General features: G+C 41.3%; 1 protein-coding gene and 3 non-coding genes across 5 annotated transcripts in view; 1 reads left to right on the forward strand and 3 right to left on the reverse strand.

The window, feature by feature from the left end:
• Positions 1-6,070: 6,070 nt before the first annotated feature.
• trnag-ccc (transfer RNA glycine (anticodon CCC)) lies at positions 6,071-6,141 on the reverse strand. Its single transcript has one exon. It is a non-coding gene; the product is annotated as a tRNA-Gly (tRNA).
• An 868-nt stretch (positions 6,142-7,009) lies between these two features.
• trnag-ccc (transfer RNA glycine (anticodon CCC)) lies at positions 7,010-7,080 on the reverse strand. Its single transcript has one exon. It is a non-coding gene; the product is annotated as a tRNA-Gly (tRNA).
• A 1,434-nt stretch (positions 7,081-8,514) lies between these two features.
• trnag-ccc (transfer RNA glycine (anticodon CCC)) lies at positions 8,515-8,585 on the reverse strand. Its single transcript has one exon. It is a non-coding gene; the product is annotated as a tRNA-Gly (tRNA).
• A 13,907-nt stretch (positions 8,586-22,492) lies between these two features.
• The window catches only part of pvrl2l (PVR cell adhesion molecule related 2 like), a 314,623-nt gene continuing 310,163 nt past the window's right edge, over positions 22,493-26,952 (forward strand). The window contains exon 1 of one of the 2 annotated variants that reach the window (XM_003454605.5): positions 22,493-23,152. In XM_003454605.5, the coding sequence (XP_003454653.1) occupies positions 23,065-23,152 (88 nt within the window). In that variant the 5' untranslated portion in view covers positions 22,493-23,064. The remainder of the gene's footprint in view (positions 23,153-26,952) is intronic. The other variant, XM_005459086.4, reaches the window with a different exon arrangement.

Consider the following 26,952-nt stretch of genomic DNA (forward strand, 5'->3'; position numbering starts at 1 on the left):
TTTTCTATTTATGGAGGGGTGTTGAGCTGATGTGAGATGATCGGAAACTGCCTCGCTCCCATTGTGATTCTCCTTGAGGTGTGTATGCATGCAAATGCATGTGCGTCCATGTAGATGTTGACATGCATGAGTTCGCTTCTGGGATTGTCTGTGTGTGTACTTGCATTCGTGCTTGTTTCCAGATCTGTCAAGGTGTTTGTACGTCCCTGTGTGTTTGTGTGTGTGTATTTGCATTGTGTATGATGGGGATATAAACAGGAGTCGGCTCATAGAGAGCAGATGTGCCTCCAATAATGGCTAAATGGAGATGCAGGGAAGCACCAACAGCCAGACTAATCAACGCCTTGAAGTGCACAACTTTCCCTATAAAGGGGTGTGTGCATGTGGATGTGTGCACGTGGCTCTGTGTGTGTGTGTGAGACACAGTTGCTAGAAGTTTGTAGCTGAATGTCCACATCTTCTATTAATACAAGCACACGCACACAGAAATTTGAAGGAGGTAGCATTAAAGCACACAATGCTGCTCCATGTATTGTATGAATAGCATGCACTAAAGCTGGCAGGTACTCTGGAAATGAAATTTAACCAGCTGAGATGGTGAATTTGTGGAGGTACTTTAATCCAACCCATTTAAAATCCAGTCTGAGGTCCTGAGTTGTTGTTTATTTTCAGCACCATATTTGGGAGCGTTGGGAGAACTCACTTGAAGCTATTTGGTTTGGATTATAAATGCATTAGGAAATCCAGGTAATTCCAAACATGAAGACATGCACACACACAAAATCTACAGAAGTCACGCAGTACCTGTGCTCTGTTTTTAAATTTAAGGTATCGGTGCTCGCCTTCTGACAAGAACATGGAGCCATACTGGTTTCTTGAAAATCGGCAACAATCTTGTAATGTGAATCAAACTCACAAGGAAAACATTAATTACTGGTAAACAGCATCTTAGGCATCAATGCTAATGAAGCCATCTACAAGCTGTGTGCCAAGAGCATGCTGCAGGTAGTCACAGGAAGAAAGACATGTAAAGGTAAAGACGGCGAGGAAAAAAGGTCTTAATGGAAGAGAAGCAAAGGGATACTGAAAAGAAGGGAAAGTAAAATGAATGAACAGCAGAAGAACTGAAACAGGAAGGAAGAGACAGTAGGTGTAGGGGAAATGAGGGAGCTCGAGATTCAACGCAAAAATAAAAGAATCAAATGAGCAACAGCAAAGGAAAGAGAAGAAAAAAGTGATGGAGAAGAGAAGAGAGAGAAGTATTTCGGGAGGTGTGAGAACAGAACATATCATCCCGGGGGCTCTGTGACTTTCCAGGCCTTTAATGTCTTTAATTAAAGCCAACAGTATTATCGCCGTGCTCCCTTGGAGTGCCATTAGCAAAGCAACAGCTACAGAGCCAACTAATAGAGGAGGGGAAGGGAGTGGGTTAAAATGCCTAATGATGGGAAGAAGCAGCAAGAGGGGGGTGGATGGAGGAGGTGTGGGGAGTCATCGAGGCCGCAGGAACACTGGAGGTCAGGATAGACAGGGTGAGAGTAGTTATTAAGGGTGAAGGGGAGCTGGAAGCCAAGATGGACAGAGGAACACACAGGGTGAAGATGATGGAGGAGGATGAATGGAGGAATGGAAGAGGAGGAGGAGGAAGAGAGAAGAGGAGAGAAGGCTTGGTGAGGAGGAGGGGGGTGGATTTGTGAAACTTCAAAAGGCCAAAGCTGGAGAGGAGACAGGCTGCCATGGAGAAAGAATTATGGAGCTAAACGTGTGGGCTGACTGATACATGATCACATTATCCCGGCAGCTTGTTTAATCAATCTGACTTCCCTGGCCACAGGGATGGTCTCTCACATGGCCCTGCATCAGAGTGGGGAGGCATGGCAACCACTGCAGGGGCAGAAGGCTGCAGAAGGGGTTTGTCTTCTGACATTTTAATAGGAAGAAATGTGATGGCTTTGGGTAAATTTCATCAAAATGAAATGCGTTTCAGTGCCACGGACTGTATATAAAGATTAATGTAGCGAGCTTTGACATAACCCATTGGTCTGTATTCAGGAAATGTTTTGTCTCGCATGGCCTGGAAACCTGGATCATAACCCATTATCTTTTACTGTCAGTTCAAAGCGAGGATCCAAATGCAAGACAACACAGAGGCAAGGAGGCAGGTTGCAAAAAACAGGTTCTTTAATGAACTTGCTAGTGGGTGTAAACAACAAAGGGTGCTGCTGAGGAAGAGCAGGCTGAGTCCAAAATATAGTCCAAAGACTAAGTGCAGCCAGAAAGCAGGAACACAACAGAGGAAACTAAAGCTCAAGGAAAAACTCAGGGGAGGAGGAGGAAGGCAACTAGAGAGTAAAGAAAGACAAGACGAGACACATGCGAGAAGAGTTAAAAAAATAGCAGAGATGGAGAGACAAAGAAAGCAAAACAACAAGGAAACAAGGAAGATCAGTTGTCAAAACAAAGGAGGAAGTCACTACAACTGGGACATGAGAATTACTCAGACATAGACTCGTAGACAGAGAGACAAGCAGACAGGGAAACATAGGGGCAGAGCTCTTACTTACACATGAGCTAACAGGTTAACGACTTTACCATCATTGTCTGCAGTAACATTAAAAGCAGGTGAGAAACCAATATCACTGACATGCATTTGATTCTTCTTAATGAAGCATATCATACAAAATGACCAGCAGTAAAACTTACCAGAGGTCTGCAGAGCAGCGAGCTAATCTTACAGAGCAGCTGAGGGGGAATAACATTAATGTTTTTATCCTGCCGTGCCATCCTAAGGCCCATTTCTCATTTATCACTTTGTACATCCTTGATTCTTATCCTCGCCTCTTTGCCTTGCGTCTTAGTTCCTCCCACTAGAGATGCACAACAAGTTGTCATTTTTTTCAAGGACAGTCTTAAGATTCCAGAGAGCGTTTAACAAAATGTGAGATCCTTTCTTTGGAGCTGCCAATTTAAAGTGGTGTCAGTTAAATATGACATTTGGCACAGCTGGATCATAAAGAGTTATTACTGCTGTGTTTTATGACCTCATATGCAACAAGGTTCTCTTTTTTAATCACACACACACACACAAAAGGGTGAAGGGTAGAAGGTTTGATCACCTTAAATGCCTGAAACAACATGTGAATACTAAGAGTCCTTCTCCCACAGTGATTTGTATATTCCTCTTTAACTGAAGGTAAAAACTCCTCAATCCTCCTCTCTCTTCTCTCCGCCTGCCTTTGTCCTCCAGATGAATTTTAGACACTGGTAAATCCTTCAGTGTGACGTACTGAGATTGATTTCAGCGTCACAGAAAGAGAAGGAGACGAGGAAGCTCAGATTAGAGACACGAGGAAAGCCTTTCATCCTGGGTAGATGCTGACTGAGGGATAGATTTGGGGGGTGTAGTTCAGACTGACTGGCTTGTTCCCTTTCTGGCCTGCTTCCTGCAAACTCCTGGGAAAACTGTTCTTTGATCGTGGTAAAACTTTATTAAACTTTTTGCTGTTGAAACATTGTTTTGTTCTACGTGTGGCGCACGTTTCTTTTAACCTGAAGTTTGAAGAATTTTGACAACTGTTTTTAAAAAATTTTTTTTTTAAGTTTTTAGTAATGAACGATTTAATTACAGGACAAAGGTGGTGCATCATGCATGAAATTTTAATTTATATTAGGAACAAGCCCATTTGAGATTTTCTAATGCTTTTATTTTTTTTGTGTGTTAATCTGACGGCTCTGATAAACATGCACTATGGTTAGTTTTACACCACACACACACACACACACACACACACACACACACACACACACACACACACACACACATCTATCTGTCTGTCTGTCTGTCTGTCTGTTAGTTATCAGTCATAAATAAAACCCTTCCACATTGAGGGAAGCAATTCCATCACTAGTCATGTTTCCTGTATTTTCTATTGTTGTGTCCCACTGCTCTGGTTTTTAAATCTGTGCACTGTGAGATGAGCAGAATATTAAACAAATATTTTTTATGGTTGACTGATGAGCAGGCTTAAAAAACATGAAAGCCAAATGAAATCTCTTTCCACATGCCTTCAAAACCAGAATATCAGGGAGGTTTTAAGCTCCCTTGTGAACTCTCTCGCAAGGAAGATGTTTCTTTCCTGCCACAACACAGAGTAGGTAACAACTCAGCCTTCACACATTATCGTAGCTTTAATTGTGTTGCTGTATTTAAACAGCTGCTGAATCAACATCTGTTTGCCATCAGATTGTATGCTTGGGGAGATGTAAGGATCTGGAAATGTTGCAAGTGCGCTTTGAGGGATACACCGCAGTGGAGTCACAAAGTGCAACTTGGAAAACAGTCTAGAAAGTGAAATGAGGGAAAAGTAAATGACCAAGCGAGTGTGTGGGTGGGTTATAGCAGGGTTTTTAAAATTCTTCCAGTAGGTGCCAGTAATCCACCGTCAACTGCTGAAAGTGTTCCAGGTCAAATATGAGATACCAAGTCGCAAAGTAAATAATGCATTGGGCATAACACTGCCACACCCTTTAAAAGGTTGTCCTGAGGCAACCACTGCCATTAGTGAAAAACATAATATTAAAAAAAGCTTTAGTATTCCCAAGTCTAGCCTGAGACGCACTAAAACCAGTAGGGCCTTAAGGTTTTCAAACGCAAGATGCCAGATCTTTGAAGGATTTTTCTCTGAGTGCTAGCGTCAGCGCTGTGATGGTGACAACTTTTTTTCTTAGTTTGCAAAAACTTCTATAGTCTCCTCTCAGAGTGAGGAGCCACCGCAGTTTAAGCTGAGAAGAAAGAGCAGGGAGCAGTTTAAATTCATGGTAGGTCGTGCCTTACCTCCAAAGGACAGCCCGGAGCTTAGAGAGTGACTGAAGCTGCAGCCTAAAGAAGAGACAACAGGGTTGAAACTGGGGGCCCTCTGTGCTCATGCCAAAACACATTGTGCGAATATGTGTGACTTTAATCAAAACCAAAGGCTGAGCTGTGAGACGGCAGATGTTGTTCTGGTAATATTGGTTGTGTTGGTTTGGCATTGAGCTATTTAACTGGGTGTTCTGGAAAGCAAAAGAGGAAAGGGGGATGGAATCTGCAGAAGTGCAGAAATAAGAGGTTAAAGAAACAATTACAACAGAGCAGAAATGGATGATTCATAACCTTTTTCATTGGTGATCGCATATCGAGTCCAGAAAACAAGACTTTAACTGGGAAATTATGTGTTCACCTCAGTTTAATCATCAGTTCGTCACAGAGGACAGTAACCTTTTCCGGGAATGGAAAAATCATGCGTTGCCTCTCAGCTCAATTGAACTGCTTATTTGTGTCAGTGAGGTTGTGCTATTTTTACAGCAGCTTGTTATACGTTACCAAATTATTTCAACTCTGATAAGACTGTCTGATTTTTATTCTAATTACTTCATCCAGTTCTACACCAGTGAACTACAACACAGAAACCAGTGAAAGGTGAAGTGAGCAACAGACATGTAACAATAGCAACTGTCAAGGGTGGGATATGTGAGACAGCAAGTGAAGAACAAGTTCTTGAAGTTGGACAGTGAGAGATGGCACTGTGGGAGGAAGAAGGCGGTATAGAGCTGTCCACAGTGTTTTGCTGGGAAACCGTAGCTCTGGCACTTATGTGAATGTTATTTTGGCACATATCACCAACCTAAACACTGCTGCAGACAGTTTACATCCCGTCATGGCGGCAGTATGTTTTTTTTCAACAGACTAATGCTCCCCGCCACAATCCAGAGTTAAGACAGTTTCAGGGTGTTGGCGCCAAAGCATCAGTACACCAGAAAAACAAGTGTGACCCATGAAGGCCCACAATACAAACAATAAGACCTAAAGAACCTACACAAAGCACCCTCAGATGACTTGTGAAATTCATTCTTTGACAGGTCAAGGCTGTTTGACATCAACTCCAAGTTTGTGTAATCCTTTTTATGCACATGACGAGGGTTCCACTGATTCATCGGGGACACTTTTAGAGTTCAGTATCTCGCTAAAAGGCGTATCATGTAAGATCTCCTGCAAAACCCAGAAGTCACATGAAATAAACAAACTACTTTCTGCACTGCCTGGGAATTGAACCCAGGTCACAAGAATGGGAATCTTGTATGATACCACTACACCAGCAGTGCTACATGATTGGGTGGTGTGATGAACCATTAACCATTTAGCATACATGACATGTTATTTTTCTCGGTGCATAGCAGGTATATAATTTTGTGAAAGTGGTAACCACTACTAAAAGGGAGCTCAAACACCACTAAAGTCAACTTATGTAGTAACATCTTGGATGGCATGTGCTTGGACTATTGTTGCCAGTCAGGCAAAATCTCTAAATAAGGGGTACTATAGGAGAAGTCATCAAAACCAGAACCAGAGAAATCTAAAAGAGACTTGTACTTAGACTGAACTGTGACTTTCTGAGGACGTTGGGCATTTAGCATGCATCAGATATGGTCTGTGGATCAGTGGCTCACTCCCATGAATCACTTTTTTATTATACACATACAGAGCAGCTGGTTTGTTTGAAGGATAGTGGTGGACTCTTAAACACCACTTGAGGAAATCAGGAACCCCAAGCATCACTTACTGCCTGCCTGGGAATTGAGCCCAGGTCATACGAATGGGACTTTTGTGTCTACACTGGACCATGGACCAGGTAACAAGATACTCTGGTGAAGACAGTATGTTGCAGTATTATGCAGCATAAAGCTCTCTGCAATTTTTGCTTGGAAACCTTGGCTTCAAACATTTATGTGAATGTTACTTTGACATGTGGCACCCCAAACAAATGCATTTCTATCCTTCTTTTAGAAATGGACAGCAGCTTTTAGAGGATACCAAGATTTCCCAGGTGATTGTGGCCTCCAAGTTCTGAGATCTCAGTCTGACCAAGGGATTGTAGCATGTGCTGGAAAAAAAGTGTGAGTGATGGAGGCCCTAACCTAAAGATCTGCTGTTGACAGCATTAGCACTTGATGAAGCCCACATTTATATTATTGCACTGCCTGGGAATTGAACCCAGGTCACAAGAATGGGAGTCTTGTATGATACCACTACACTAGCAGTGCAGACTAACAAGCAATCATATGTAGTAGTAATAGACAAAGGTCTAAAGGTCTCTAAATTTGGGGGGAATTAAAACAGGTCACAATAATGGGATTTTTGGATGCCTTCACTAACAGTCTTAAGCTTGAACTGGACTTCTTTATGTTGTTTTAAGACCTCTTATCCAAGATGTTCTTTAGAGCCAAGTTCTTTAGTTCTTTTTGAGAACTGTAAGAATTCCCAGAATCCCAAAAGGTTGATTCGGATCATCTGGATGTTGCACTTTTCAGTGGGAGAAACGCTTCAACACTCATCCAAGTGACTTCTTCAGTCTCAGCTGATTGCAGAGATGACTGAAATTTGCATGATGACTGAAAATGACACCACGGACTAATAATGGGCTGTGAGGTCAGTTTCATGATCATTAATATGCAAATGGTCGTGATCAATCGCCACAAGTAAAGCACTGTAAGATGATGTGACTGATCAATGGTCAACTTTCTTCAACTTTAAAGACTGCTAATTTAGCAACACAAAGGTCCTGTTGCTAAAGCCTTACTGCCTAACACCACAGAAGAGTGTTACTGGTCTTTTTTCCTTTTATAAATCTGCAGTATTCTCCTGAACAGCTGGAGCAGCCAGTCAGACAAAAGCTGTACATCAGCACTGATGCAGGAGGAGGAGAGTGAAAATGTGAAGCAAAGAAACCTGGTGGCTCTATCAGACATGTAGCGTACGTGGACATTAACACGAGATTTTTTAAGGATGTAATGCATTTTGCATGGGCCACCAATCAAAAGTTCCAAAGTTGCATTTTGGGTTATGTGCCCTAGAAACAAGTCAGCTCAGTGGACTGCAATTGTGTCACCTAAAGGTCTTAAAGGACCTTTTGCTCAGGCCTTGGTAACTAGTTCCACAGAAGAGTCTTACTGGTCCTTTTCCTTTTATAAATCTACTTGCACTTTTTATTTCTGTGACATTATCGCCAGATGATCAGTTAGGATAGAATTATTAAAGGCACAAGCTGCAGAGAAGGGGTAGAGGTGAGATATAGCACACTGCCTGAGAATCTTATATGATACCACTACACTAACAGTGCACCAATCAGCTAAAGGTCTCAGCATACAATGGTCACTGCACACTGCTGGTAACATCATCAAATACCCACATCCACTTATATTTGCTGTTACGGCTCAAGTAGCCACTGCAGTATTCTCCTGAACAACTGGAGCAGCAAGTCAGACAAAAGCTGTACATCAGCACTGATGCAGGAGGAGGAGAGTGAAAATGTGAAGCAAAGAAACTGGTGGCTCTATCAGACGTGTATCGTACTTGGACAGTAACATGAGATTTTCTAAGGATGTGATGCATTTTGCATGACATTGCATGCATTCACTTTTAGAAATCATAGTTTACTTTATGATGTTTGTCTAAAGTAGAGGACACATAAAAGTTCCTGCACTGCCTGGGAATTGAACCCAGGTCACAAGAATGGGAACCTTGTATGATACCACTACACTAGCAGTGCGGTTCTGGGTTAGCCACATATGGTGCCTTTTGGATTATGTGCTGTAGAAACAAGTCAGCGAGGTGGAGGACAATTCTGTCACCTAAAGGTCTTAAATGATCTTCTGCTAAGGCCTTGGTAACTAGAGCCACAGAAGAGTCCAAGTCTACTTGCACATGCAGCATTTTTTAATGACATTCTCTTACCAGAATATACTTTACATGATTTGGGATAGAACCTGCTACATTGGCCAAGTTTTTTCTTCCCATTGTCCCACGTAAACACATATCATGTTTGAACCATGCCCGGTTTAACTTTTCTACACACATGTGAGTTGATTTATTTAAATATAAAAAGTTTTACTTTACTACAGTGTATCCATAAGAAAGCCTCCCTTATGTGTCTTTCAACGCGGACTTTGGTTTTGGTGTAGCTTCAGTTGTTTACCTCAAACCCTAATTTGGCCTTTGAAAATTGTTCTCCTAAGTCTTGGCAATCAGGAAGAAAATACTGGCTCACTTCACAAACCATTTACATTTTTCCACAGAAGTCTCTTTGTTTTTCTTCCAAATTTCAGGGCTTTCATCATCATTAAATCATTGTTGACTAAATGTTTAAACTACAAATGTGAAGTGAAGTGTTTTTGACTGTTAAGCTCTTACTTTTTACACATGAGATTAAATTAGATATAATGGCTCAGGATGACAGGGAGACATATTATACCTAATTTTGCACCTCGGTGGTGGCAAGACTTTGCAAACACAGAGAGGGATTAATTACAATATGGGTGCAGAGCTGAAAAGCAAGGGCTAACCTTCATAACCAATAATGCCATTTGGGATTATTGCATACAGTGGTATAATAACTATATAAGATATAATAACTTTGTAAAATGCCTTTAATTGATTTTTTTTTCTGTCTACTTCTTGTACTTTGAAAAGGTTCACAAACTTTCAGGCAACATTGTTACCCTACAAACTTTTGCATTTTGTTTAACCCTATCTTTGACCTTTAGAGTTGAGCAGACTTTAGGGACAGAAACTTGTGTTTATAAAGCTGTACACTGGGGAAGTTTAGTTTTTCTTTGAAAACAAAACAAAAATAAAGAAATAAAGAAAAAAAATTCTCATTGTAGAACTCACAATGTCCCAGGAGCCATATTTCTACTGTCTCTTTTTTAACTTGGAATTGATTTGGATGTTTACAAACCAACTTTTGTTTCTTAAAGTTTTATGACTCTTTACAAAAAGTGATATCTAACTCTCAATTTTTTTTGAGTCTAAAACATTTAAATTAGATCATGAAAATGTAACACGTGCTTTTTCATTTGATGACGTTTTGTCTGGTAACACTTTTACTTTTTTAGTGAACATACTATATGTGCAAAGTTTAGGAGCAGGGTTGGACCTTTTTTTTAAACACAGCAGTTTAGAAACTGTGAAGGTAAATAGAGTAAGCACTACATAACTCTGATTTTAAAGAAAAAAACTAAACACCAGAATAGCATATGATGTCAGAGTTTACAGGTCAGCCAGCACGAACCCGTTTCTCAGAAGGGTGACATTTTACAACAGGGCCTAGAGGAAGGTAATCACTTGTTTCTGGTGTTTTGCTCACTCATTCGGTCTCTGAAGGACTCCCTCCTCCCCCTCCACCCTCAAACACCCACATCACCACCATCACACACGCGAGCTGCACACATTCACCCTAATCTAAGTAGCTTGACCCTAACCCAAGGCAGAAGTAAAACATAATTTCAGAACGAATTTCCTTTTAACCCCTGTACCACCGGGTGAGATGCTGTGCCACGATAAGCCTGGCCCTCCACTTCACCCTGGGCTGAGTTTTACTGATGCAGCAACAGTTTCCATTCTGTTTAATCTGAACACATCAGAACTTGTGAGTGACTGAGAACTTTACAAAGTATCTTTTTAAGCTCGGTTTGGAAATAGCATTAAACCCAGTTGATAAGATTTTGATAAAAGCCCACAGACTTATAGATACAGTACATGCTGCTATTTGTTTGTCTCAGGATCCTTCAGTATTGCATATTCTCTCTCTGGTTCCTGGTGCTGAATTTCACTGTGCAGCACATATTCCCCAAGTGACTAAAAAGTTTGTGCTCAACCAACTGCTGCGGAGGTGCAGCTTTTAATAAACAAAAATCCTACAGGGATGGTAGCACTTGGCTACTTCTCAAGAAACTTTTGTTATTTTAAGTTTTAAAAGTGAGACACCTCTCTCTGACTTTTGCACAAAATACCCACAAAGCTTTTCTCGTTTCACAAAGCCTAACTCAGTGTCTGTTTCCACATCGGGATCTTTTTTTCTCCACTTTTGTATTTATTTCCTAATCATTCAGAAGGTTGTCACCTCTGCAAGAAGGTATTCGGGTATTATTGTATTAAATAGTTGTATACAAGCTTTCCTGGCTTGGTGTCTTGTGTAAAATGTAAACTATCACTCAAACTAAACAATTGTAATACATCATTTAACTGCATCACATAAGTCCAAACAATTAAGTTTCATTTACAAGAAGTAGTCAAAGTTTAACATGAAAATCAGTTTTCTGTCCAAAAGCTTTAAAAAACTGTGTAGTCAGTTTAGAAAATATATTTTGGTATCGTTGCTGAAAAGAACTAAAAGCTAAAATGATTTCTTATTGATTTTCCCAGGTGATAACATACACCACATACATAACATACATTTAACTTTTTTAGAGGGACTCATAGTCAGCTAAACGATCTAATCTCTCTGGCATATTCTGAGTCTGCCTCAGGGTCTCCTCCCCGTTCACCATGTTTGAAGCACCTACAAAATGACAGCAGGCATCCTGGTCAGATTCCCAAACTGCCTCAACTGTTTCCTTTCAGAGTAGAGCAACAGCAGCTCTCTGAGCCACTCCCAAATAACTAAACTCCTCACCCCATCTCTAACACTGAGCACAGACACTTTTGGGTGGAAGCCTGTTTACCTTCGCTTGCATCTATGATCTTATTCTCACTTTGCACAGCTTGCAACCATAAGGTGGAGTGTAGTTTGGCAAACGTGGCACAGAGTCAACATTACTGCAAACCATGTGCCCATACTTCTGTCCAAAGTGAAGCCCGATTAATAGTTCTGCTGTGTTTGCTTTGGTCTAACACACAACAAAACACTAGATACACAGTAAGAAAGCAGAATATTGGCTATTTCATTTCCTTGTCACCATCCAAATACAATTAAAGCCTTCACAGAGGCACTGTAATGTATTGCAAGCTGCATTAGTACTAAGTTGACTGATCACAAGTAACTGCATCACCCCGGCATGTACAGCTCGAGGGAGATGTATGTCAGGCTATGGTGTAGATTTAAAACAGTGCTATGAATAAAGGTTTACATCCAAAGCCATTCAACTCGTTTGAACCCCCCCCCCATGACTCCCAATTAATTTCTATTTTGATTTGCATTCTGTCTTGTGATCGTGAGATAGCTGATTCAGTTCTTGTGCTTATCCTTGTGCAAATCATGCCTATGAAGAGGAAGCTTGAGCACATGGTTAAAGGAATATTCAGCTATTTATGCATCTGAGAAAAACAGAAAATCAGTAGATCAATTCAGAAAAGTAGCAAATAAAAGCAAAAGCACAGGGATGACCATTTGAGTATATCTTATATTGTTCTGGGTTGCTATGTATAATTTCCCTTAAGTATTGATATGATAAAATTTCACTTAACTCATCACTTGTCATGCTTTTGGGCATGGATGTCGCCCTGCTTCTGTTGAGAAAAGACTTCCAGCTTCCAGTTTACTAATGCTACTTGAGAAGCTGTCCTTCTGACTAAGTGCACTTGAATGCGTGGCACGTCATATTTACCACTTCAGGAGCCTTGATGAGGGGCTTACCAGCATGACTGGAAGGCAGCATTAAATCAGGAAAGAGCTCTCTCTCTCTTCAGCTCCCTGAAAAAGAAAAGCCACAGAACTACCACAAAAACTTGGCACAGAAAAATCCTCTTATGTAGAGTTTTGCATTTGATCTATATCATCTGCCATATGCAAATGCACCATTCTCTCCTATCTGGACATATAAGAACAGGTTTCCTCAAAATGAAAACAAAGTATCCCACCTTGTGCCTTAGTTAAAACAACCCCTAATGTTTGCAGGATGACTGAAGGCACAGTTGTAAGCCTGCATAGCTCATGTCCTGCTGCCAAGCTATCAGAGTTGGCACTGCTTTCTTTCCTTGCTTCCAAAAAAATACAGAAATATCCATCAAATTTCTCCATGTTTCTCTGGTGGATGTCAGCAAGTCTGTGTGCATTTCTGAACTCCAACTTGGCTACAAACACTAGGAACATAGAGTACAAGCTGTTTGTAGAGCTGTGATGTATATGTTTGGCCGGTGTTTTGGAACTGTAAAAAGATGGCTCATTTGGAAAACAGCTGAGATGCAATTAGAGGGCCAAACTCACGCTGTGTTTAGGGTTTTTGCAGAAGGGCTCTGTGCAAATTAACTTGCATTTCAAGTGGGCTGCAGGGACGTGAATAGTGGGCATGGGTGGACTTGAAGCTCTCACTGAAAACACCAAAAAAAAAAAAAGAAAAAAAAAAGTGGGGTTTCACCAAACATCCCACTTATTAACATATTAACAGACCAATTTCAGTACATATGGACAAAATCTACTTAAATTTGGATTTTGTACAATAACAATACAATTTTAAAAAGCTCTGCAGTGTTTTGAGCAAAATGCTAAACACTAATTGAGCATAGCGTTAGTTTTTGCAGACCATAGAGTCAGACACAGCCAGCAATCCTGACAGATCGTCTGCCGATGATGACACTGAGATTAGTTGATGGCTCAGCTGCATCTTAATGGTATACAAATGGGGCATGCTATCTGGGCTGCTTGCATACTGCCTGCATATAGCTGCTGCTGCCCCTTCATGATGCTTTGCAAAAGCACCTCTGCCCCATTTTCTTCTATTCATTCATTCATGCCTGCTTAGTTCTTTCTGCTCCTTTTGGCACTTTCCATCTTACATATATGTGCAGAGAAGGAAGGAGGTCCCAGGACGGTGACATGCTGCCAAATATAAATTCCCTGAAATGAAACAACTTTTGAATAAGAAAATACTCACATATCATTAAGGGCAGAAATACTAAGGCTGATAGGAGTCCCAGCTGTTCTGCAAGTGTTCGACACACATTTTGACCTTATGCTGTCATTAACATTAAATATTTAGAGATTCTACTTTAATCTGGAGGTTGGGACATTACACACCCACACACCCACACACACCTATACACACACACATTATTAGGTGTCATGTGTTTCATATCTTTCTTCCATTTTCTTCCATCACCCCTTGTTTCTTTTGTGTTCTCCTTCTCCTCTTGTTTCCTGTGTATTTTTCCTGTCTGTGCTATGCCCTCCCTGGGCTTTGCCTTATTTCTCTGTTTTGTGCCTCCTCGTCTCCTCTCCCCTTTGTCCTCCAGCCTGTTACCCGGAAATTCATCTCAGTGCACCTTTAAGGATGTCTTATTTCTTTAAAAAGTCATCAGGAGGAGAGAGAAAGCTTACTCGAGGAACCATAAGTCAAGAAGTACTTGCACTGGTACCACAGTTCACACGCAGCTAGAATATAGAAACCATGGATACGACTCTACAATACTTGTTCCCTAAAATATTTATGAGTTGTTAGTTATTAAAGATGATCAACTGTGGAAGGAAACAAGCTATCCTTCTCTTTCTCTACTACTGCAAAGCTCATGTGCCTACCCACTCTAGCCATCAGTGGCCCATCTGTCTGCCTGCCAGCTCTTCCACCCTGGCTCTGATTTCTTCATCCATCTCAGCCTGTTCACTTCATCTCCATTGACTCACTTCGTCCTCAACCATACATTGGAGAATTTAGCAATAAAATTCTTCTTTTAATCTTTTCCAGCTTGCGTTAGGGTTAGAAATTCTGTGGCACAATTGAGCACTGAGGTCTTCTGGTTATGTCCCCTGGGCCTCTGGTTAGCTCATGCATCTACTTTGTTGTAACATGAACCCTAACCTTGTGCATTTTTGTGTCTTTGCTCTCGTCCTTCAAACAGCTCCATCACGGATGCAGTGTTATTGGATGAATTTTCATTTAGGGATAATCTGTTTGTCCTAGAAGTCCCCTCTCAGAGTGTATTGGTTTCCACTGACCCTCCTCATGTAACAAACCCCTCCCTCAAGAAACCTGGGTTACCTCAGTGGGGACTCCATGCAGTGACTGACAGGCACCTCTAACCCTCTGTTCCACTGTGTTTAGAGACTGAAGGATTATCTACCCAGCGGCAGCTCCCCTTCCTTGCCTCTTCAGAGTACCATGCTCATATCCATCTGTCCCCTCCCCCATCACCTTCTCTTCCACTACGAAAACATACCAATCTATAACCAGACAAATAAAAAACACCAGCTGTGTGTGAGCACAGGCACGCACGGATGCGCGAGTGCGTGTGTGTGCAAGTCCTTGTTGGCGTATAGCTTCAAGAATGAGGTGACGATACGAGAGCAATGGGACTGTGCATATAAAATTCATGGGCTGGTTGTGGTGAAAATAATAAGGGAGAAATCTCTCAGAAACTGCTCCCAGTTCCTCTAATGCAGCTAAACAGACTGTGTGTGTGCGCGCATGTGCATATGTGTGTCTCTTAAGTGTTCTGTGCTGATATGTGAATATGTAAAGTTGACTTTGTGAGAGTTAACGCAAGTTCACTTAGATCAAACAGTGGATCAGAGGCATGCTAAAGTAAATAACACAGTAGGTGTCCGGGCTGGCCAGCTGTCACTGAGGTAGGTTTTGATTTATATTGGTCCCTAGAATGACAGAGGGAGGGGTGGAAAGGCAAAAGAGAGAGATCAAAGAATGGATAGATGGAGCATTGGAGGGATGGATGTGGCAGAGGTGATGGCAGGAAGAGAGACGAGATGATTGAAGCGCCAGCTCTAGAGGGACAGCCCGGTTTAATCTTTATACAAGGCAAAAGCATGAATATAGCGCGCTGGATGAAGAGATGATTTGTTTGTGTGCGACGGGAAGGAAGCAGCTTAGTAAACCAAACGTCTGCAGCCAGAGGACGGCCGACAGATCTGTTTCTTTTAAGTGTTTCTTAAAGAACAGACACTTAAACATTCCCAGACCTGCAGTGCATCTGCAGTCTGACATGAATTGAGTGCCTCAGTACAATATCATGAGGGGGTTCAAACACTCTGTTCAAAGCTTATCAGCACAATCTATGATGGAGAAGAGAGGGACTGTGTTGCCTCTAGTGATATTCCCAGTCAGACGCCCAGTTTTGTAATCTTTAAACCATTGGCTCCCGACTGTTTTGACTTCTGAGCACATATTTAAAAGTACAGAATGCACTTTTGACCTCACTGTTTGAATTGGGAATAGTTCAAAAAAGTGAAATTGTCTTCGATGATTGTTTCATTTTAATACATTTTTAAGCCTCCAGAGGCTAAACTGCAAACTATTTCAGAAAAGAAAGAGAAAAACACGAGACAAGACAAGAAAGGTCAGGAGAAAATATTGTTGTGAGTTGCAGAAATGTTTTTTTCCTTCTCTTTTCTGCTAATCGTTTTGTGGCGTCTGATTATTTCACATTCCCCTGAGAGTAGCGATCTTGAACCCCAGGCAGGGAACCTCTGGTTTAACAGGAGCCCCTGGGAGTTGGGAAGTATAAAGTCATAATATAAAAATTACTGCCTGAGTTTGTTCAAACTATTTCCAAAACTTGATGACTTGATGTTTTAATGTAAATCTCAAGGAAAATAAGGTTGATGTTTTCTTAGCGGACTGAATGGATCTAGTAAAGCATGTTTTTAGTTTTCTCTGCTCTCGAAAATACTGTTTTTACTAACTTTGCCAGTGCACTCTGTGTTTATGTAACAGTAATTACGGTATGTTTGAGTAACAAGTATAGGATGAATCTTTGCATCAGTGTGCCTGAGATAAATCCACGTACCGCACTTGGCATATGAGTTGATATAAAGTCGTTCTGATTTTGTTTACGACATCGTTATAGCAGGGGGAATTAATTTACTCTGCTTTCTCCACAGGGCCACACAGGCCTGGAGCCAGGGCTTACTCATTATTTATGTCACACAAATTCCCCCCAAATTGCATTTATGTGGCCTTTTTGCATTTTGTTGCCAAAAGAGATTATCTGCCAGCCACGTGATGGTTTCGAATATAAAAAATGTGTTTTTTTCCTCAAGGTTGAGCATGTATAATAATAATGTTAGCACACAGCTGCAGTAAATCTTAAGTACTGGTTTTAAAAGCTGAACTACAATGTCCTAACTGGAAAGGAGACATAACCACTACTGAAAATAATAATAAGTGTTTATGTATTTGCAGATTCTGATCTGACTTTAAATCCAGATGCCTGTTGTTATGTAAGTCTTCCTCGTGTCACTAAAATGGTTCTGCAAAAACTCAGAGGTTGTGGGTTTGGTGCTCAGCCTCTGGGTGATCACTTTAGACTGCATGGAAGTTGCTCACCTGTTGTGAGGTAATCTGTCTCCAAAGCATCACTATCTGACTTAGACTGTAATCACTCTCAGACAGATTGGTGAAGGTTTGCCAATCATTGCCATCGAAAGACTGATTTCTGACATGCTGCAATGAACCTGAGTCAGTCTGCACCAGTTCAACTGGTCTGCGATGCATCTTTTTGCAATAGGGAGCTCGACTCAACTGTTTGCCAACTGGCTGAATGGTTATATGAACTGGTTATATAAAACAAATTAATTTATCACCATTCTGCAGCAATGACATCCAGAGGAATTTCTGAATTGTTACAAGTTTGAGACTGGAGCTGGACTCTGTGTGCAAGTAGTGCATGTAAATTTCTATTTAATGTAAATTTCTATGTGTGTAAGCAATATTCATAGAGTGATCACAGTTAATTGATGGATTATTAAAACAGATTTAATTGTCAACTTGACCCCATTCAATTGCAATTAAAAGCACAATTTATGCTTAATGCAGTTTTATTGCCACCTCGATACACCAAAGATGCTCTGAAGCTGGAAACTAGCTTGGAGTGGGCACAGACCTGGTTTCTGTCTTGGAAGCAACCATTTTAAAGGCACCTAGATTGTAAATTTATGGCACATGTTTGCAATAGTTTTGGCCTTGGCATGGTCTCCAACCACTGCATTCCCTAGTATCCCTGTAGCTTGGTGTGGGTATGCTGTGATTCCAGACATCTGGGTACTGGCAGCTACTTTGGGTGCTCTGGGCTTTTTTATGGTGCATCTCATGGATGCTGAGTCACACTGCCATTTAGAGAGTTTGGGGGATGAGGCAATAGTTTGGGCTCTTTCTCATGTTTCATGAGCTGCAGGAGGATTGAGCTGTAGGGGATTACTGTGGCCAAGGGGGTGTGCTTTGTTTTCAAAAATATTAAAGCTGATTTTGGGTTTCAGAGAAACGCCCACCAGCAGTACCATCCATCCATCCATCCATCCATCCATCCATCCATCCATCCATCGTTGTTCTGTCTGGATTCACAGTTTTCCTTAAAAAAAAAGACAATAAAATATTCCACAGCCTACATGTGACTTTCACTTTAAGTTCACTTAAGTGACTTTTTTAGTCTCCACCTGCCTACATTAATATTCTATATTAAGGATTTGGGTCCAGTTGTAGTGTAACATATTTTTAGTACTTTGAAAGTCCAAGCAGAATAATATAAAGACAATCTTTCCATGCCTTTTTGTAAAAGGTGTTTGGCTCAAAATAATGAATTCTTCAGTCACATTGATAGTTCGTGCAAATACTCTCATGAGCTGAATTTGGACAACAACAACAACCACTTTGTTGTTTAATTATGAAGACTTGCAGTGATTGCATGCTTTATTCCATCTGTTCTTTTGCTGAGATAAACCTTGAATCACGTAATTATGTGTTTAGATAAAGATGAAAAGAGAGACAGAAAACATCATGAACTTTATGTATGTCAGTGTAGAAGCATTACTTTTAGCAGTCAACAGATGGCAGGATATAGCTGGATCATTTGTATGCTGCAGCAGGACCATACACACACAAACACACACAGACACACACACACAGCAGGGGCCAGCAGAATACATTGCGAGTCTTCAGAGGACAGAAGGTTTCCCTGCTCTGCTGTGATTAATGGGCTGATTGAGGCTGGAGCCAAAATGGAGGGTGGGCCAGTTTGCAGCCGGCTAATGAGGTGATAATGAAGAGGTGGGCGGCTGGGTACGCCACCCAGCAAAATGGTGGGAGCTTTGTGAGGATGGTTTTACAGGTATGCAGGGAGGTGAGCTTCTCAGAGGGCAGTTGTGCATGCTATTTTTCAGTAAAATGTTTTGAATAGTGAAGGTGCAGGGAGACCTATATTCATTTTCCACTATAAAAGAGGTGGTTATTTGGTTTTCCTGAAGCAAAAATCACAGTGCTCAAGCAGAGAGTGCATTACACTGTAACACTGCAGCTGGAACAGACAGGTGGGTACTGTGACTGGGTGATGAAGAGTTGTTTTCACTGTGACAGTGATTGCTGGTTTTGGAATAAGTGGGATTGTTGTGATACTGCAGATGGTGTGGGAGCACGACGGCATCATTGTTACTGTAAGCTGCAAAACAAGATCTTTCATCATATTGATATGAGCATGGGGAGGCAAAGCATAACTTACTCAATGTTTTATTTAAGCCTTTAAATACATTTTCACCACAGGCAAGACTCTCAGAGTGTTTAGAGCATGAAAAATATGTCTTATTTTATTTGTTTGGTGTTGCACTAGAAGGCAGCTGCAGCTCAGATGGAGCTGGATGACCATTATTTGTGAAGCTGGAGGTTTGACTCCTGGGTGACCTTCCAAAAAATGTTTTCCAAATGTGACTTGCTGAGCAAAAACCATTTACCAAATAAATATTTTAAAAGCGATAAGTACATCGTCATTAAATCTGCTTCCTTTTTATTTTCTGTGAGACTCATTCTAAGAAAGACTGTCTGCTGTAAGTCCAGACTCCAGTTATGTGGGTGAACAGGTAATTACTTATGATAAAACACATACAGCCTGATTACATGAACGTAGTTTTTGGTCAACACACCTCTTTAGCACTAAAATATACGCACTGGCTCAGTGACCCTAAAACAGGAGCATCCACCACCCTCAGCCACCTTTACCGGTCACCTGGAGGGAGACTCTGGGTTTCTGACTGCGAGTGTTCACAGATCTGGTCCCTGTTTTCAAACTATTTAACTACTATTTCATAATTGTGAACTCTTGTAAATCAAAACCCTGATTATTTAGCGGTAGCTGGTTCCATTTACGTCATATGAAAAACACTGATTTGGTGGGTACGTACAAATGTAACCTGATATATGAACAGCATTTTAAAAGTACACTTAAGGGATCAGACAAACACAAAGACATCACAGGCAGATCTGATTATTAATCTACCCCACTTGTGCGTTTTACAGAAAACCGGTTCTCACATGACCTGCAAAACTTTCAGCATGTCCTGTCTGCATGCCACATGAATCAAAGTGCGCTCACTTCCAACGTGCTAGGGTTGCAAATCCTTGAGGCAGACTTCTGCATGGCTACTAAAAGTTTATTTACAGCTTTTTAGTAATGTAGTCTAACTGTCTGTTTGTGAAACGACTGAATTAATGTTACCACTATTCCAACTAGCCATCCAATGTGTGAATAAACAGTCACCTGTATTATTTACTGGCATGAACTAAAGATTTTATATTGGATAGTGTTTTATTTTAAATCACTATAAAACACAAACAGCAGTAGAAATATTTCCCACTGCAGTGTTTTGGAGTTATGACTCAATCACACAGTTAATTGAGCTTCGCCTCTACAGTGTGTTGCTGTGAACAGAATAAGTTTCTCAGTCAATCTGCTGGTACAACTTATTTCAGCAGAAACTTTAAAAAGCACTGCAGTGGACTTCAAAGATGGTCCTTATCGTCTTAAACAGACAGGCAAACGTCCTCTGTGTGTGGAGGAGAACCATTTCTGTCTTTAAAAAAACCCTCAGCATCACTGTTTCTGTGGAAGGGACAACAAAGTAAATGACGGCATCCATCTAGACAGACTTAACCCCCACCACTGCAATCCCTTACGCCTTTTTCTTGTGTGTTGCAAACCTGAATTTATGTGTGCAATTTCTTTTGAACTTCTTTTGGACAAAGAAACAAAATACATCACATAAAGTGGAAATCTGAATGTTTATGCAGACGACGGAGGTTTGAGTTGTTGCCAAAGCTTTTCTAGAAGTCAAATTGTTGCTGTGCAGTACTTTGGGACAACCAAAAAAGAAGCTAAATGAATATTTTTACATCAGATATAATTAAAAATACACCTCAAAGAATAAAACTGCAAATATCTGGATTCTATAAATTGAAATCTGGATTTGAAAGTGTAGTTTTCTCTGTTTGATGGTTTGCATTTGCATTAACAGTTTCCTCTCTGATGTTTCCATGAGATGTTTCTTCCAATATTTTTGTCTCCTTTTGAGCAATGATGATAGGATATCAAGCTTATATACAGTAAGTCACATTTCACATTCTCTGTAACCAAATGTTTTGAGTTAATCTTCTGGAATATTGGATTTGTGCTGCATTATTATTATTTGTAACATATCAATATCTATTTTTTTGTCACCTTGCATAGTTCAAGGATCTCTATCCCAACTATAGAAGGGTTTGTTTCTCTTTGGAACGCCTTCAACAAGGCTTCCCCTGTGAGCTGAGCACCTGTTTCCCCTCAGTTCTTAGAAAACTTTGGCTAGAAAACCATTACAATAATCTTTCTGTGAAGTCCACGGAGACATCACATCTGATGTGAACAATATGACCTTTATTGATTCATAACAGGCACACTAAACCCCCCTCGGTGATGTCTACTGTTTACTATATTCCTCACTCACATAGTCAGATGATTTATCACTAAATCGACGGGCAGAAGTCAATAATGACTTTGATCCATGATAACAAGCTTCAGTTACCATTTGCTGACAAAGCTTTTCTGTATTTTTAATAAATTACTCTGATGATTTCTTGGCTGCTGGTCAGACAGAGTAACCAATGTGAAGACACTGCTTTGCAAACATTTTCATCATTTCATTTGTTTCTAAATGATGAACAAACTGTGATTAATCTGTAGTAGAAAATGTGGCCATAGAGGTGGTCTGTTAAAATTACTATAAGAAAAGCTATTATCATAGATCATGTAATTATTAATGCAATCCAATAAAGCAACAATTAAATGTAATCGATGGTCTCTTCCATAAAGGGAAATTTGCTGTCAAAGATTTATCTTGAGTGCACGAGAGCTCAAACTTCTGACGGTTGAGTGCATGAAGTATGTTACAGAGAGTTGAGGAAAACGCAGACCTAAAACACTCAGAGTTTGTAGGACATTTGTTCAGAAAATAACACGAATTGTGGATGAAATAAATGTACAGTAATGTAACCTCCACACGATTAAGGGCTGCAGAAAATATTACCCAGACCCCCGGGGACTTCAATTTAAGGAGCCTGCTTGTAAAGTATGGCTGGCTTCTTGTTTTTACTTGACCTAAATAAAAAGGTGAGATTGGATTATAAGTAATTCCCCAACACTAATTTATTTACTCACATGTGGGAAATCCGGAAATAACCAGTAACCCTGTGCATTAGCCGCAGCTCAGGGGAAAGTACGGAATCTTCGCTGAAAAGTGAAACAGAAACAAATAAAAAAATATTATAAGCATTAAATTAAAATACTTAAAAGATACTATGTCGTTACTCTGTATCACGACGAATGTTGACGACCAACGGATATGCTCCATCTCCAACTGTGAAAATGTGCTCCAACACACGCGCGCGCGCGCACGCACATATACACAAACAAGCGGCAGGTGTCAGCAGAACACACCCGAAGCTCACAGCACAGGTATGCGGACGCGTCCCTTCTGTATATCTAACCTTTTAAACTGCACCGCGCTCGGATTGTGCGTCTGTGGCTGTGAGGGTTCAGTATTGCGGCTGAAGTCCTCTTGGTGACGCTCTGCTGACATCACTTTGATATTCCCCCACTCAGCTCTCCGCATCAGACACACGGAGCTCCAGCACTCTTGCACACACTCCGTCCACACTTTGTTTCCATTTCGCTCCGCTCGCCTTGTACAAGACGCACCGGCACAAAAACACAGCCGCGGGCTGCCTGCGCACTGCGGCCGGTCCACGCGGGGAGGGCTCTGACTCTTCCTGTCATTAACAGAATTAAAGCAAAGGACAGAGAAACTAATCACGGTCCAGACTGAGGAGAGGCACGCTCAGAGCGGCAGGAGGACAGAGAAGCTGTAACTTGGCTGCTTTCAGCGCAGGCGGTCTGAACTGAGCTCGAAGTTTCTTGGCTGATCGGAGAAGGAATAATTTGGAGCCCGGCTGAAACGCACGGCGCTGTTGTGGATATTACGTCCACCTTATCTCCTGTGTATAAGAATGGCGAGAGATTACGCAGCGCGCTGCCCGGTGTATCCGGTGAGAAACGCTTGGCTGGTGGCAGTAGCGGTCCTCCTTGCAGCCCAAGGTAAGAGTGAACGAGCCCAGCTGTGTTTCTTACATTGGAAGTCCCGTCAGTTCTTCGCCTCCTGTAGCCTCGTGTTCTCTGAATGTAGCAACCCCCGGCACTTTTCCAGGAGGGCAGCCCGCGTTCCGGGAGTGCTGGATGTTTGACTGTGTCACGTCTCCGCGTCCTCTCTGGCTGCTGCTCAGAGCGCCGAACCTGTTGTAAAAGTTTGTTGTCCGAGCTCTACATCAGATCCGTGTGTGCATGTGTGTGTGTTGAGTTTCGGTAAGCCACGACAAGCGAGGTGTGGCTCTCCTGGTTTGCGGTGTTTGTCCTAATTCCTCGCCGCTTCAGTCGGCAGGTGACTGTTCAGGAAACCTAATCCTCCCTGAGCCGCTACAAACCCTTACAGCACGGCTGACCTGAAATCTGTGTTTACCTGTCGGGAAGCGTGGCCGTGAAATGGGGCGCAATCACAACTGCCGGTCCGTTTACTAACCATTAGAGTAATGGCAAAAATTGGTCCTCGTCGTGCGGAGCAACAGGGTGTTGATGGGGAAACGCGTTCTCTGCGGGGGATGAGAATGGCTCGGCCCCTGCTCTTGAGGTGGCCCTTCAGGAATAAATACCTTGTCAAGAGGGCTGCATGAATATCGACTACACGAACTGTATGAAAAATACACGAACTCAAGAATCATGGCAGAAGAAGAAGACTTGCAGACATGCAGTGCATATAAATTTAAGAAGATAAAATGACTTAAATATTAATATTATGATATAAGGCACCCTGTAGCTCAATTAAGAGTCTAATACCAGCACATTTAGAGTAAAATATCTGAAAAAAATGAAACATTCAGTGTTTTTTTGTTTTTTTTTAAAATTAGACAGCTTAAACCCAAATAAAAACACATATAAAACACTCAGAGTTGAATAAAGTGAGATAGGGGTCATAAAAACTTTAACTCCACTTCCTATATATCTGCCTCTGTGCAGTGATACATGTAACTGTGGCCAATATTGACTGATGGTATCAGCAAGTATCAGCTGAATGGTGCTGTAAACTTACTGTTAAGTGATGTAAGCACAATGCAAGACACTGTGTGAGTGATTTATAAAACCTATAAGAAATAAGTTAGAGCAATATCCTGTGTTTGGGTAGAGGAGGATGTACAATGATTGTACGTGAAATCCCGGATGCGGCACAGTGAGCCACAAAGAGCAGCTTGATTGATGGATTTCATCTTTAAACTAAAAAGCTTCCTGATCAGCACCTTTGACACTCGGCGAATAAACATGTGCCAAAAATAACGTCACTGTGAAGTTGAGTGGCACAGAGACATAATGGGATTATTAAGGAAACAGTGACAACGTTTTCCATAAAATAAAAGCAGTTATAAATAAACCTGCTCATGAATAACAGAAACACTTTGCTGTCACTATAAAACGCACCTTTGATGGATAGAAATAACAGTAATCGCGGAAAGGTCACTAAAACACAAGGTTATCGCTGCATTTATGAGGTTTTTTCATGATCCTGTTTCCCTGTGCTGGAAAGTCTTTACTCTGATTTTATTCTATTTGTGATTTCAAGTCGAGATGTTAAAACAACAGAGATTATGTGTTGTAGTTTATTGCTGTTTAAACTGCATAGTGACATACCTGACATGTTATCAGCATTATTGCCCTTGAATGGCTTTTCTAACTAGTCAAAGTCAGTCTGCACACTGGAACTCTCAATTATGTCCTTTTACCATGTTACAGATTAAACATTAGTAAAACAAACAATGCTACGTGTCACATGAATATGCATGGTTTCTCAAAAGTACCTTACATTCAGCTAAATATTTAATTTAATGTGCACACTCAGCAACTCGTGTACTTTCTTGGGACTTTCCAAAGTCTTTATCAACTTCAGCGGCTGTTTACGGGAATTTTCACAGTTGCAAACCAGTTTTTCACATTATTCAGACAAGAACCACAAGAATTTACAAATATGCTGTAATCCCCAACAGAAACTACTTTGAAAGTTTTTTTCCCCACTGGAACCAGCTCCAATATTTATAACAGCAGGTAGTCGGGCTATAGTGATCGGCGTTAGCCTGCTCTGTCAGCATGAATCTGTCAGCCTGTTGTTTGCACCTGGGTATAACTAATATCATCTGTCAGAGCTCTCCAAAATTGTCACTGAGGAAAAAGAAGATGGGTCATTATGGAGCTGGAAGATATGTCATCTTGTGCCTTGACGCACCTTGGAGACATGCCTGTGAGATCAAAGCAAATGGGAGGGCAAGTTATTTCGAGACAGGGAGCCACAGAGTCGTTCTTTGCATTTCGCTGTAGCATCTGTTGCATAACCGGCGATGACGTGAACCGTTATTGGCGCCAAGTTTACAAGGCAGGAGGAAGATTTAATCTCGATTAGAATTAGCTGTGTAATGACATTCTTTCTCTTCCTGCGTATTTGGAGCAACGTAAGAACGAGAAAACCCCAGTGAAGGAGAGCGTTCTGCTTTAGACCCCATGCTGTAAGCTCTCTAACACAGGTTGGTGAGAGGATGACAGATATTCAGCTGAGACTCTGCTACATTGGGTCTGTATTGTTAAAAAGCTGTCAGATTGTCATGACAGTATCCCCACAGGTTATGAATTCATTTTAACATGCAACAACACAACTGTCTCGTCTGAGGAAGAACATCTACACTCACACTGCAGCTGCTTAGAAAGCGAGCTGCTGACAGAGGCTTGATTTTTCCAAGATTGCCCTGGCATATGAGGAAACAATTCAAAAGCGAGTTGTGTGCATAGATGATCGCTGTATGTTTACATGGCAAATGCAATTGTGTAATTATGTGGAAAATTAACAAGCACTTTGCAAAAGGGGTCAACGGCAGCCCTGAAACCTTGACTGTAATATTGAAAGAGGAATGTTAACCTTCATAAAAAAGGCAAAATAGAGTTAAGAGGATATCATTGTGCAGCAATGATAATTAAGTCTCTTCAGGTAACCACCCCCTCCCCTTCATGTCTCAATAGGCCCGATCCTGTGCTGAAATGTCAATGATGATGAGTCCCCTCGACGGCTCTGCAGAGACGGAGGGCTGATTAGCTTATCACTTGGAGAGCAGGCGGCCGATGATTATCGCCCTCAGAGCAGCACAGCCTGATTATCGAGAGCTCTTATTAATGACTCATCTTTAGCTTTGCATTGCGCTATGTTGTTGTTTGCATATTTGTGTAGCCAGTGCTCGAGCTCCAGTATCCATCTGTGATAGTTTTACTCCATGTGGGAACCACTGCAGAGGATGAAAAAGTCTTAGATGTTCATGTTGACCTACCTTCTTGCCTTAAAGGACAAAACCCAAAACATCCATCTGCCTTTCTTTTCGCCTCGTCATGCCTTCAATTTTCTTTCAAAAAAACATATTTTGTATGTAGCTCTGGCCGAATTTTAAAATTAACATCCATATATACACTAGAGACACTATATAGAGCATCTCATCTGGCCTGGGAATGGCTCTGGATCCCCCAGGAGGAGCTAAAATTGAAGCTTTAGACAGCAACATCTGGACAACCTCGCTTTGCATGCTACCACTGCAGGCCGACTCTGGATAAACGGCAAAGGGTAGAGGGACGTGCAGCCAGTTTTACTGCTGTAATTAAAATTCAGAAACAACATAAAATGAAATAAAAAAGCAAGAGTTCAAGACGTTCATCTGTGAGCTGCACGTTACAGCCGATTGTGCGCTCTTGGCCTTTGGGATAGGCGCACAGTTATTTTAATTTTTCTCCATGCAGGATATTTTCATTTATTAATAACTGGA

This window comes from Oreochromis niloticus, linkage group LG22 (assembly GCF_001858045.2).
Source record: "Oreochromis niloticus isolate F11D_XX linkage group LG22, O_niloticus_UMD_NMBU, whole genome shotgun sequence".
NCBI classification, from domain to species: Eukaryota; Metazoa; Chordata; class Actinopteri; order Cichliformes; family Cichlidae; genus Oreochromis; species Oreochromis niloticus.